This window comes from Netta rufina (genome assembly GCF_964035555.1).
Source record: "Netta rufina genome assembly, chromosome: 4".
NCBI lineage: Eukaryota > Metazoa > Chordata > Aves > Anseriformes > Anatidae > Netta > Netta rufina.
Window position 1 is genome coordinate 3,596,827 of NC_140127.1, and position 13,385 is coordinate 3,610,211.

Below are 13,385 nucleotides of genomic sequence, written 5' to 3' on the forward strand. Positions count from 1 at the left end.
TGGCACTCTGTTTTAAAGTTTTGAAAGATTAATAGCTCGGTCCAAACACCACTAACTGCTTTCCTTGAGCATCAGACCCCCTTTGCACCCCAGCAGCTTCTCCCACCACGTATCACCTCCCATTAATCCCGAAGGGATTTCTTTTGTTACAACACTCAGCTCTAGGTTTTCCAGCTTGGCTCTGTTATATGTGGAGTGGTAATTCGTGTCGAGAAAATGGTTGATATCAATAAAGAAGGGGGAGATTTGGGAGTGTGGCCATGGGGGTTGGAAAGCCCCGTGGTTGAGATAACATTAGACTCTTAACGATGAGGCCATCAGGAATGTAAAAGAGTTTAGAGGGAACAAAGAAGGGTGATTCAGGAGACTCCACGCAGTCTCCAGTTCCTTGTTCTCCAGCCATTGAGGCATGGAAGTTTCTGGGTGTTTGCTGTTGATGTTACATTCAAAGTTGTTTGACCAATGAAAAGTTGTTTTGAAAAGAACTGCTGTGGAGAGAAGGGTATAAGAGGGGAGCCTGCCCTCAAAATAAAAAAGGAAGGCAACACGATGTGAAGTTATGATCAATAAAGAAGCAGGAAAGAGGAATGTAAAGGAACAGGCTGGCAGAACGGAGACCAGGACGGGAACAGGCACATTGATCGCCTCATGAAGATCGGTTCGGCCAAAGTCAGCAAACTGCTCAGAGAAGCTCCTACTGAAAGTCGCTGGAAATGGGCGCACCGGAGCTGGAGAGAAGCTCACGCTGAGAGAAGCGGAGCCCTGCACACAGCTGCCCCTCGCTGGTAAGCAGTTGCGCATTATGGGGAATCATACGTCCTTAGGAACAAAGACTGTCCTGGTAACCTTACAGCTTATTCCCTTTATTGACAATCGGACAGTTTATGAGCCTGAAACATGGGACCAAACTGAGGTCAAGGTGTGGGACTCTGCAACTAAAAACGACAAGGTTGCAGTGGGCTTGCTCGGCACCTGGCGAGCAGTCTCTGAGGCCTTAAAGAGCCGTGTGGGGCCACAGTCAGACACGTGGGGTTTGGCAGACAGTGAGGGAGCTGCAGGCTCCTTTACTGATCCTGCTGCTGCGCCATCGGCCCCTCTGCTGCTACAGCCATCGAAGGCCTTTGCTGTTCCGCCCCCTGGTGACCTGGACGTGCCTTTTGACCCAGGCCCTATTGGCCTTGAAAAGGAGATGGATATGCTTTTATTCGATGTGGGAAGCACGGGATACATAAGGCCTGAAGACCGAGTTGCTTCACAACTTAAAGCGAGACATATTGTTCAAAAGCAACGGAAAATGGAGACTGTTAAGTCATGGAACTTAAAGGATTGTTTGTTATCTTTCCTGATTGTACGTATGTATAGGCATACTCGGGTTTAGTATGTAAAGCAATGTTCTGTATATTTAGGATGTTTGATGTTCGTGTGTGCGTGTTGGTGGAGCGTAGACTCCCCGCACACCCAGCGCTGTTTACTTGCCTTTTATACCTTTTAGGAATATTTGTTTGATAAATATTACAAAATTCAGATTGAGTTGAGACCTTGTTTATAACAGCTCCCAGCAACCCCATAACCATCAACCTATCAACCTACGGTCGGCATCATTCACAACAGGCATTGCTCAGGTGTGTGTGTGTTTTGTTTTGTTTTATTCCACTGTATGTAATAATTAAAAAATCTCTTCTATAACAGTGTGAACAGACTCCTCAGAAAGTAGCCAGCTTCTATTGAAGAAATGGCCATTAATGTCTAAGTGCTAGAGAAAAGGACTTGAAACGCAGCAGAAAGTGTCTATTAGCTACTACGGATTTTATCCGAGCCTTTTGGGTGAAATCAGCTACATCAGCCGACTCCCCTCTGAGAATTCAGAGATTCATTAACGTGTTTGCCAGTGTGGAGCCGTGGATATGGTCTTTGTTTTGCTTAACACACACTCGTACATACATACTCTATATCCGCACATGCATGCAGATATACACACACACAGATACATATACATATATTTCCATGTTTTTTAATTAAAAATTGGAAAAATCCTAATTGCTCTGCTTTGATATTTATAGCACACAACTTCCTCCCTATCATTTTTATGACCTTTTTCTTTAATGTAGTTACCATTACAGCAGATCATAATTTGTTCTCATGGCTACAAATTAATGAGACAAATTACTGTGGCATTAGAGTTTGAGGAAAACAAGAGCAGATCATGAGACAGCCCAGCTTTAATCAGCTTCTTTAGCTAAAAGGCTCCAAGTACGCAAAGAAAATTAAAATAATAAAAAAAAATACCTATTCTACCTCTGCATTTCCACCTCTGCAGCAAGGCAGAGCCCCTGAACCACACAAGTTACAGCCGCAGGCTGCTATACGGCAGCTTTACAGTCATTTAAAAATATATGCAGTACGTATCAGCTGCTACCATCTCTCCCCCTGCCCAAGGAAATTTGGGGAATGAATTTTGTGAGAAAGCAACCTGATTGCTGATATAACAGTTTATTAAAAGCTGTTCCTAACCTGAGGTATACACGGGAGACGATATTTGATTACCTCAGCTTGCTCGCTTAGAAGAAACAATCTGAGGGAATATATTTTTAAATTATTTTTATTTCATACCATTATAGAGTTGTCCAGGGAAGCTGCTGATTTATAAAAGCTGAGAGATTAACCATGTGCCACTGATATTTTATGAAGGATAAAATCCAAGCCTGCCCATTGCAGCAAGATGAGTGACGAGACTGACATAGTTTATCCTCAAATGTGTCGGTGGAAACCTTTCTTCCACTGATATACATACCCAACACCAACCTTACTTCCCACTGGCTTTACATGGGCTTTTGAAACGTAGCCAGTGAAAATATGATCTTTAGAGAAGAGAACATCCGTGAAGAGCTCAAACTGGTGGCAGATTAGACGTGCATTTTCAGGTGGCACTTAAAGGCAAGAGAAAAATTCCTACAGGATAAGCATGCACATACATGTAAAGGTAGGCACAAGATTAAAAGGATGGCTTTGGACACCCACAAATCTTTGATGGTGTTTGAAACTGACAAAAAAAAGTTTTATACCTTGGCCCATTTTTAACTTGAAGCTGTGCCAGCAATAGCACTGGACAATGGATGGAGAGAAACAGAAGCAACGATATGCTGCAATTATGTTTCATCAGAAATTATTACCTACATCCCAGCTTTTGTTCCCAGCCAACAGTTAATACAGTAAGCAGAAGATACAGCATTGCTTCCTAGAAGACTTGGTCTAGCTGCAGAGCAGAGCAATTGGAGACAAGAGCAACATGAAATGGTCACACATAACTTCCAGAAGACGCCAGGGATTATTCTTGCTTGACTTACTGAGCTTAGCAGTTTAGTGCTACAAGTATTTAAAAAAGTAATGCCGCTGGATGAGCATTATGATATGACTGCAGGCCCAGTTGTCAAGGCAGCTCTCTGCTTTTAAATGTAAGGGTAGTGTAGAGCACCAAAAAACTGCTGTTATTTAATTCATTTGAGCATTTGGAGAAAGTTCAGTTTCCCTTTCTTACATCGTAGCACAAAGCCGTACCCAGAGCTGCCCATTGAAAAGCATTTTTAAAAATAAGCAAAAAGACTTAGCTATTTAAGAAAATAGCTTAGCAGACATTGGCATACGTGAAAGGATTTGCAAACTGGAGGTGCCAGGGACAGCAACCAATAATTATCTGAGGCATTTAAACAAGGAGAATATCTTTAGAAGTAGCTCTGAGAAGTGGCCAGACCTATGCTTCCCCCTGCTCTGGCACAATAAAGAAACTCCAAAAGCTGCATTAGCCTCGAACAAAGTGCTTTCTCAACAGATGTTTATAAACAGAATGTCAGAAATTTGTTTGACAAGAACTACCCATTCCCCCGCTGGAAAAACATAATGCCCTTTTCACTGCTATGCTTGTAGTAAAAGAAAATAAATAAGATTCTAGCAGAAAGGCTAAGACTTCCAGAAATTTGGCAGGCAACTTGTTGCACTTTGCAGTGAATGCTTCCCAAGGGAAGTTTTACTTCTGGTCTGGAAAACAAGCTGTGCAAAGGTGTGGGACCATACCAGACACTTTCCTCAGGATTCGCAGGCTGATATACGTGGTCTCTTTTCCAAATAAAGAGAACTCATTTGGGGAGGTCTCAACATATCTGAAATGATTTCTTCCGTCCAATTTTTATGCTCAGGGAAAAAAAAAAGAAAAAAAAATCAGCTCATAAAACAACGAGCCACAGAAGGGCCACATAAAATCTGCTTTCTAAACAGTCGCTGCTTCAAGCGAGATGCTTGCTGCACCCATTTTCTTCTCGGCTCCTAAAAGGAAAGCTATTTTCAAGCATGACTACACAGCATCTTAGCACAGCCAACACACACTCACTGTACATCAGTCCGCCCTTGGCCAACATGCCCAGCTTCCCACCCTTCTGGTGGCAGCCTAGGTTCAAACCTCATGCTGAATGTTTGAGTCATCCTGCGTGCCTTTACGGCCCATTAGCTTCCATTTGTGATGGACCAAGTTTCTCTCCAGCTGTAGTTAGCCTAGCTGCTAATTGCCCCAGCATTTGAAAGCATTCCACGTAAAAATCAATACTAAGAATAAAACTTTTGAACCTCTACAGACACGCTGGAATTTCACCCACTTTGTAGTCGCAGATCCCAAGAAGATCAAAAGAAAATAACCATGGCTCTTGCCCTTGCTCATTTTGGTTGTGATAAAAATGCTTTTCCTTGCATTTAGTAACACAGGCCAGGCCACGCTGGATTAAATTAATCGTGAAGAAAATGATCCTCCTACCAAGAAATGCAACGTGGCAAAAAGCAGTGCGAATTCACCATAGACCATTCCATTCTTGTTTTGAAATAGCAGTCTGAAGTCAAGATAACTTATTCATCATGCCCATCCAAACTTTCACGTCCCTTGAAGTTGCCAACAACCATACCATTTAATGTGAAATGCTGTGCTGGCTTGTTTTCAGATGTGGACATCTGTGGCTTGGAAAATTCAAACAGGTAGATAGTAGTCACAACTTAAAATCCCTGTACATCTACACTGAATCTAAGGGTTGTATGGTGTACCGTTTGTAAACACAACAGGAAAATAAAAGCTAAACTACAGAATGCAGCTGAAGGAAAGGATGAACAACAGTTAAAAACTACCAGAGTTCTGTGTTTGTGCATAGAAGCATTTCAGAGACCTTAGACGATGCAATTTAACTAGCACTACCAAACAAGAAATCTTGAAGTACTGCATCTGCTTTTAAAGGAGAGAAAATTATAAAATAAAATTAAAAAAAAAAAAGAGAGAGAAAGAAAGAAAGAAAGAAGCTGCAGACATAAGATCATCCTGTCAGTTCTACAACTTGCACTGCTCACTGTGGAAGTCTTAATACAAATCCTCATGTCATCCACTTCCAGCCTTCCTCACAAATACGGCACGGAAGTTACCTAGGAAAATACCACCAACAGTGTGCGACAAACTCCAATAGCTAAGTACCCAGAATCAGCGGGGCTTAAGGGTCATCTCAGCCTCAGAAAGATTTGGTAAGAGCATTGGTTTTCCCACAGTGTGCGAACAACTAAGTTGTTTCCCTCAGACAACTTCCCAACCGAGGCATCACCACTACTGGATGCAATACCTGTGCTGGTAAGCAGCAGAGTGATGCAAAAGAGAGGTTTGCACTACTTGTGGAGGAAAAAAAGAAATGTTGTAGTTGTTACTGAGCAGCTATGACTCTGACTTCCCAATATGTATGACTAAAACCATGGAAGGGTCCCATTAGAGGCTGCAGTTAATTAACACAACTGTCCAGGTGAAACCAGGCTGTAGAGCACAGCCCATTATAAATGTTCCAAAATTAATACAGAATTGGACCCCACATGATTTCAGTAAACCAAATTTTTCCCAATGCTTTTAAGTCTAGTTATCTAGACTGATCAATGAACTGGGTTTTAAACTGATTAGGTTTTTACGCAGCTGCTCCCCAACTCTTTCAAGTCAGGCAGATGCTATAACAGAAATGAAATTACATCCTCCTTTTGCTGCTATTCCATAACTTTAGTCCTCTGATGACTTCAGATTACCTCCGCATGCAGAAATACCCACAGCTCCATGGGAAATGAATCTAACACACATATTTTTCCCCCAAAACAATGATACTACTCTGCTTGTAATCACCAATAGTGTTTTATTAACCTGATATTCCTTGCGATTCTTTGCACAGAGTAACTAATTGCCAAGCACTTCGATATTTCAGGGCCTCTTACAAGCACCAGGTCACCGTTTAAAAGTTTACTGGCACAAACGTCAACCTGTGAAACTTGCCGGATATTTCAAAAGCAAAAGAAATGCCCCAAACACAGGTGAGACTTGTGTCTAGGATTCAGGAAAACTGCAGCACAATCTCTGCTACCTAGAGCTTCGCACTACTGCTGACCATCGAGCCCGTACTGGGACACTGCAGCATCAAACTGCATGGAGGATCTCTCTTCCCTGCTATGTCTGACCGGCTTAGCTTTTAATACCATATACCCAAAGGCTAAAGAGATTACAGAATCAGCGTGTAATAGAAATCATAGCAACTGAATTAGCTTAGCACGATGAAATTGCACACTACCCCATGCGGTGCGTAAAAGAACGTGCGAGTTCATAAGAGGCCTAACGAGGAAAAAGTAGGGCATGGAGAATGAAGATATTTTAATAGACTGATAGTAAATGACATCTTTTGTATTTATCTTGGAGGTCTTTCAGCAGGGAAACTACTGCCTTGCAGTGGATCTAGACAAAAGTTAAAACCAATAAAGGTAAATCCAATAATTCACCCACCCTACAGCGTCCCTGTTCGGCTCTGGGAACATTATTTGCAAATGCAAACAGCTACAGTGCACCACTCTCCAATGGAAACGTTTCAAAAACATAAGTCCCTGTAGAAGAGGGTACAAGCTCCTTTTTACTCCTATTTTTCCTGCTCACCAGAATGCCTTCCCCCCACCCTCAAACTAGAATCTCACTTTCCGAACCGCACGCAGCATTTGTTTCGCTTTGAAGTCTGTGAGTAGGCGCTGCAAGTTCTCCATGGCATCCCGAGCTCTGCCTGCGCCCACGGAGCAGACAGACAGACAGACACCGCGGTGAGATCTGCCGGCCCCCGCTGACCCCGCTCACGTTTGTGTATTTTTTTCCATGGCCTCACAGTTGCCCTACTGTGTAAGCTTACTGATGGGGAACATCTTACTGAAGATCTGCTGATCCTGCTGCTACCAGAAGGGTGGTAGGTACTTCATACGAAATGCATTTTACTTAGAGAAGTCCACAGCATAGCTTTCATCCCTGAATACCCTAAACCCAGCCAATGTCAGTTCTGTTTGGATGCATCTGGTAAGAAACTGCCCCTCTTGGAAAGGATAACCACTTTGAGTTGGCTGTCAAAAGGCACTTTCATCATACCTAAATCACAAGACACAGACGATGCCTCTCAGGTAGGAGATCTGGCAGCTTTTGCCATTCAGCTGCATTCACCAGGGGTTCTGGTTCCCTGAAAATCCCTCAGGATGTTCATAAAAAGATCCCACGAAGATCCTCATGTAAAGATAGAAACTGAACGCCCTTCCAATTAAATCAGCTTCATACATACATATACACGCACAGAGCACGTCTCAGCATTTTGTCAGGTGCTGTAGCAACTGGCGCAGTTCAGAATTACCAATGAGAGGAACAAAATCTGGCTGTTTACAGCAGAGCCAGAAACAAGAAAGAAAAGAAAGAGTCAGGCCTGTTCTGGTGCCTGGCTCCACAGAAGGCTGGGGACGTACGGTTGGGCGTGTGCCATAAACCCAGTAAGTGTCTTTTATCAAAAGCTTGAAGAGCAAAAGGACAGGGCAGCTCTTCCCGACTGCACAGCACAGCACTGGCCATCTCGCAACCACCCAATAGCAAATGGGCACATTTTGTTCTGTGGCATCAAAGGAAGAAATACAGCTCTGTGACTGCCCAGTCCTTAGCGTCTTGGTGGAGAAAAAAAAAAAAAAAAGAAAAGAAAAAAAAAACAAACACATTAAACAGTAGAAAGGCTCAGGTGAGCACAGGGAAATCAGTGTAAACAGCTCGCATTTTCCCTGGTAACTCTACGATCATACAAGCTAGAATCTTACTTTAAGAGGCAAGGCAAAATTACCAGAGAGCAATGACACTGAAATCTCAGAGGAAGGTGACCTATTTTTGAGGATCCCTGACCTTAACACGCTGTTTGGCATTTACCTAAATGAACTGAGCAATCTTAGTACAGAGTTTAAAATAAGTCCTTTATTGAGAGCTTAAACTCGCCCATACAGCTTGACTAACAAAACAAACAAACAAAAAACAGACAAAAAGAAAGTCAGGAAGAATAGCAGAAAAAGCTGACAGAGCAGCTACACGCAGACAATACAGGAAAGCTTATAAAAGGCAAAACCACCCAAAAATTTTCAGCTGAAAATCTTGTCAAGAATACTTAGTTTTTACAACAAATACAGTTTTGTTGTTGTTGTTGTTGTTGTGTGTGTTTGGTTTTGGTTTTAACTCCAAAAACAGGGAAGGAGTAGAGAACAGCCAGAAAGCACGGTGGTCTCCATGACCTTTTCACAAGCTGGAAATTCAGAGTCAAACCTCAGTTCTGCCTTACCGAGACCAGAAACAAAGTTTATTTTCCATAGATATATTCCCTAATCAAAAAGCTGATATTCCTCTTTCTATTTCTCTGTCAAAAATACTAAGTATAATTTTTATTCCAGGAGAAATAACTAGGAAACTGCCATGTTTTTAAAGAACAGAATTCTTTTTCTTTAGCCAGCATTTCTGAAGATCCCTCCAAATAACTCCAGTTACCATTCCTAATGGGCATTAACTGGAATTACTGTACGTACCCATCGCTTTTCCATCAACCTCCACTTTTCTGAGCGATTTTATCAACTGCCACATTTGACAGCAAACATCCTACAGAATTATAACCTGCTATCAGTCATTTAAAAAGTAATTGGTGGGTCAAGTATTGCAAACAAAATACAGCAGGGTATGCTTTGAGATTTGTGTGTGGGTGTAACAGGCAGAAGCTCAAGAATTGTGTTAGCAGCGTATTTGCAGATACCGCTGCCCGACGCGCGGCAAGCCCTGGCATACTTACCCATCTGGCTGGCAAGGCAGTGGCTGTTCAGAGAGCAGACACCAGTTCAGCCTTCTCAGGGGTACTTAGTGACGTCACCTCTCAGAAACACGACGTGACACATCTATCAGCATCCGAAACAGACTCGCCAGTGACTAACACCATAATTAGCAAAACCTCAGCTGACCCCAGGGAAAGTCTCCAGGGGCAGAAAAAGATTTCAAGCACGATACCCACCCATTTCGTTCATTATGTTATTCCTACTACTTTTTCAGCACATAGTGGGTAAAATAATTTTAACCAACTGTTTAAAACCATTTTTCTATTCCCTATAATGACAACACAGTGAGGGGCTCCTCCAGTCTAGACGTCACCTGACAGCAAACAGAAATCAAGCCCCTGTGCAGTGACACTGAACAGTGCTCAGAAGAACTCCCAGTCCACGGCTACTCCCGGTTACTGCACGGTACAACCTGCGTTACCTTGAAGTAGCCTGTGGCCTGCTAGCAAAGCACCACAAACGTGTTACCTGTACGCCTCAACAGCATCACTGCAAATGAGGACTAACATGAGTTAGCATTTGGTTAATCAGTACGGATTACATACCAAAAAAGTAAGAGCATAGTGTCCAGCTTCCCGTTAGATGGGATGTCATGTAGGGATCGCATGAACACTGATGATTTTCACTTCTTTCAATCATTCAGCAAACAAGAGAGGATTTTTGGTTTTTTGTTTTTTTTTTTTTAAAAAAGGCAAAATTCATTAGACATACAGAAATGAATTACTCATACATTTCTCTGCAATCTAAAGTGAAATACCTTTTGCAACATGCTGGCCATTTAAACGTCAATTCTTCATGTCCCATTCAGTTACTTACCTAAAAAAAAAAAAAAAGAAAAAAGAAAAAATCCATTAGTTTTCCATGTTCTCAAATCTATCATGAATGCAAAACCTTGTTCTCCACTCTTCCCCAGCAAATTTTCAGTAGTTATAAATTAGGTAAGACTATTAGGGTAATGGGTTCTGGTTATATCATTAGTTTAGATGACATGTTTTCACTTCTGCTTCAGCTAAGCATTCATTAATTGAATTTAAGAACTTTCTTTCCTTATTATTGCTTCTTTCTTCCCCAGTAATGATATCTAAATAAAAGCTTCTTGATGCCCTCAATAATTTGATTTCCACATTCTATTTACTCTGGGAAAAAAAAAGTCATAACTGCAATTGCAGTAATGGAAATATAAATGGAAATATAAAATATTCAGCAGAAGTACCCTAACATCATACTCAGTACAGAAACAGATGTTTGTGCAACTTCTTAACAGCAGTGGGGAAGAAAAAAAGAGAAAAAATCCAGCAGGTTTCGAATGTACCAGAGCACAGAACAGCAGACCACGAGACTCCAGCTGACAGACAGCTATGAATTCAGGTACGGTCTCCATAGGATCTATATTTCAGCCATGGATTTCCTTCATGGTTCTGTCGTTACTTTCTGTGACCTTGACCCACTTCATCGCTTTACTTTTACAATGGCAAAGTATTTTTTTTGCCCAGGTCCCTTGAGGCTCTGGATATTAAAAAAGAGTATACAGCAGTAGGTACTGCTACCTGCCTGAGCAACTAGTTACTAACGAGCACGTAGAAAAGAGCTTGCTGTCAACTATGCTCAAGTCTTCACTCGCTCCCTGTTCAATGATTTCATCCCCCTCATCAGCCAGCCCTTCCTTTTCCTCTCAAGACATCAAAATCATTTCCGAAGTTGATGCTGTTCTCTTGCTTTTACCATATATCATTTTAGAAGGGAATGACTGTATTCAAAGCTTTGCCAGACTTCAAATTCATTAATGACAACCATGTCAACGCTCAGGAATAGCCAAAAATTGTATTTAAGTGATTAAGTTGAACGCATTTCAAAGGAGTGAAATTGTACGTTGTGTTTGTCCAAATGATCAGATCAGTCCATTCTGCAGCCCTGTTATTCTCCGCACTGTACAGAAGCGATTTTGGTTACTCACAACATTAACTAGTGTCCTAAAACACTTTTTAGAAATTACAAAGCATAACAACTCGGTAGAACAGACAGCTTCTGGATAGTACTTCGCAACACCAGCAAGCAAAAACCAGCAGCAGGAGAGCTGGACCCACCAACACGCGTTTTTTGCCAAGGGGAATTCATGCTCGGGTCCTGCCCCCAACACTTCAAAATGGTGAGTTGGTTTCCAAAGTCATAGAACAGGGCTTGGAATGAAGGGAATTAATTCTGTTTTCTTAAGGTTTTTGAATGCTTTCTTGCTCTATAAGGATTGTGCCTTTCAGGCTTTTTTCTTAAGTACGAAGGCATAAAGATGTACCTCAAAATCAGAACTTGAAACAGTCACGTATGCACGTACCCGTGGGGAGAAGATCTGCAACATTTCTATTGACGATGAGACCAAATCCCAGCAAAGCAGACTGACAGCTAACAGCACTGCTAAACGCACTTTGCCTCCAGGTGACACAGTCCGTACAAGCCCCCAGAGCAGTCCGTGCCTGCTGAGCTCACCGCTCTCCTCCCCACGAACACGGTTCCTGATACCATTGCAGCCTGCCTCTGTTCTCGGCCAGCCCTTTCAGCGCTCCCGCAGAGCAGGCAGGCACAAGGGCCGAACCTGCGAGGCGTCCCAGCCTCCTCATCCTGCCAGGACCGAGCACCCCGAAGGGAAAGGCCTCCAGAACAGCCTCACCCCCCGGATTGCACCCAAACGACCATTTTTGACGTATGCTGGCTTTTCAGATGTTTTCTTAACCAGCACAGCCAGTCGAGAAGATGAGGGATGTACCGAGCTCCCCCAGCAGCTACATAGCGTTGGCATTCAGGTAACCTCCCCCCAGTGTCTGTAACACATACCCGCACCCTTCCCACCGTTATGCTCGCGCAAGCTTCCCGAAACGAATCAGAAGGAGCTCGCTTTTGCACATGGCCTGCTCCCACGGAGCAGAGCGAACAGGCTCACCACGAGCTCTGCCTGCTCCCTACTATTTCAGGCTGAAGCTGGGAGGCTGCCAGCGGCAGACACCTACTGCACAAGCTCTGCTGCTTCCACCTCCTGTCAGCCGGCTCTGGGATGCCTCGGAACGAGCACGGTGCTTTTTCCTTGGCAGAACTCATTTTACCCTCTTTCAAACGAGAAAATTTTGGTTCCTCTGGTTCACATGCACGCACATGTTTCGTCTTTTCCAAGAGAAAAGAAGTGCCAGCTACAATCCGTACCTCTTCAGGGAGTAAGGCCATGTCAGAATGCGTAACGCTGCTGCACTTGAACTACAAGGTGCACGTAGCTGCGTTCAGACCGCACTCCTTTCTGCCTCTGCCTCTACCATAACTACTCAGTGCACTAGAGGCACCTCCCAGCACTTGGATCAAATCTGCCAGTGCTGGGGTTTGGTTTTCATTCCTTCCCTTCTCAAGGGGGAGCACAGTTCTCACGGTTTGCAAGAAAACAAATTAATCCTGTTCATCGCAGGTGCTTTCACTGCTAGCTCTCCTACAGTTATTTGCAATAATTACCCAAACACCTTTTCCACGGATAATTTGGAGTGGTAAGAATAAACCTGAGGGTCTACTTTTTGCAGTGTCTTGTTTGCAGATTAAGAAGTCAGGAGGGTCCCCGTAAGGGCAGGGGGGGGAGCATTAAACTTCAAGTGCCACAGCCAGACCTTCCTTTTTGTGAGGGGAAAACAAAATCCTTGTCCTTTGCCATTTTGCAAGTGGCGTGCCGACGGATTGCCTGGGGTTACACGAGAAGAGTCGCAATCACCAGAAGCAGCCCTTGTTGTGCACGAAGGGCACCCCCCAGCAGCGCACATCCTCGAGCTGGCCTCCCACGGAGCTGCAGACCCCACGCACTGCACTCGGATGAGGTGTGGTTTCTCTTGTAAGGGTGAAAGGTATTTATATGGGAAACAGCGAGCGGACCCCAAATGAGGTGAATCTTACACCGATAATGCATCCCATACCTTTTTTCCTTCCCCATGTAACATCCTCCATTTGCACCTCAGCAACCTGAGCCAATTGAGATGCAATGATTTGGGAATTGCCTAGCACAGCCCCGAGATGCAAGCGGTCAGCCTCCAGCCCCCTTCAGTGAGGAGCAGGCCAGGGGCAAGCTGACGGCGGACCTGCTGGCGGGCAGGAGCTGCTCATCGCTCCCACCCTCCTGCCTCAGGTATCCCCAGCTTTGCACCTGGCAAGAGCTCGAGCTTGACCTG

General features: G+C 43.6%; 1 protein-coding gene across 6 annotated transcripts in view; it reads right to left on the bottom strand.

Moving 5' to 3' along the window:
- The window catches only part of ANK2 (ankyrin 2), a gene marked incomplete at its 5' end in the record, with an annotated part of 325,477 nt that overhangs the window by 280,517 nt on the left and 31,575 nt on the right, over positions 1 to 13,385 (bottom strand). The window contains one exon of one of the 6 annotated variants that reach the window (XM_084285776.1): positions 9,956 to 10,014. The exons of the other annotated variants lie outside the window; for them this stretch is intronic. Within the exon in view, the coding sequence (XP_084141902.1) occupies positions 9,956 to 9,976 (21 nt within the window). The remainder of the gene's footprint in view (positions 1 to 9,955; positions 10,015 to 13,385) is intronic. 6 annotated transcript variants of the gene reach the window in all.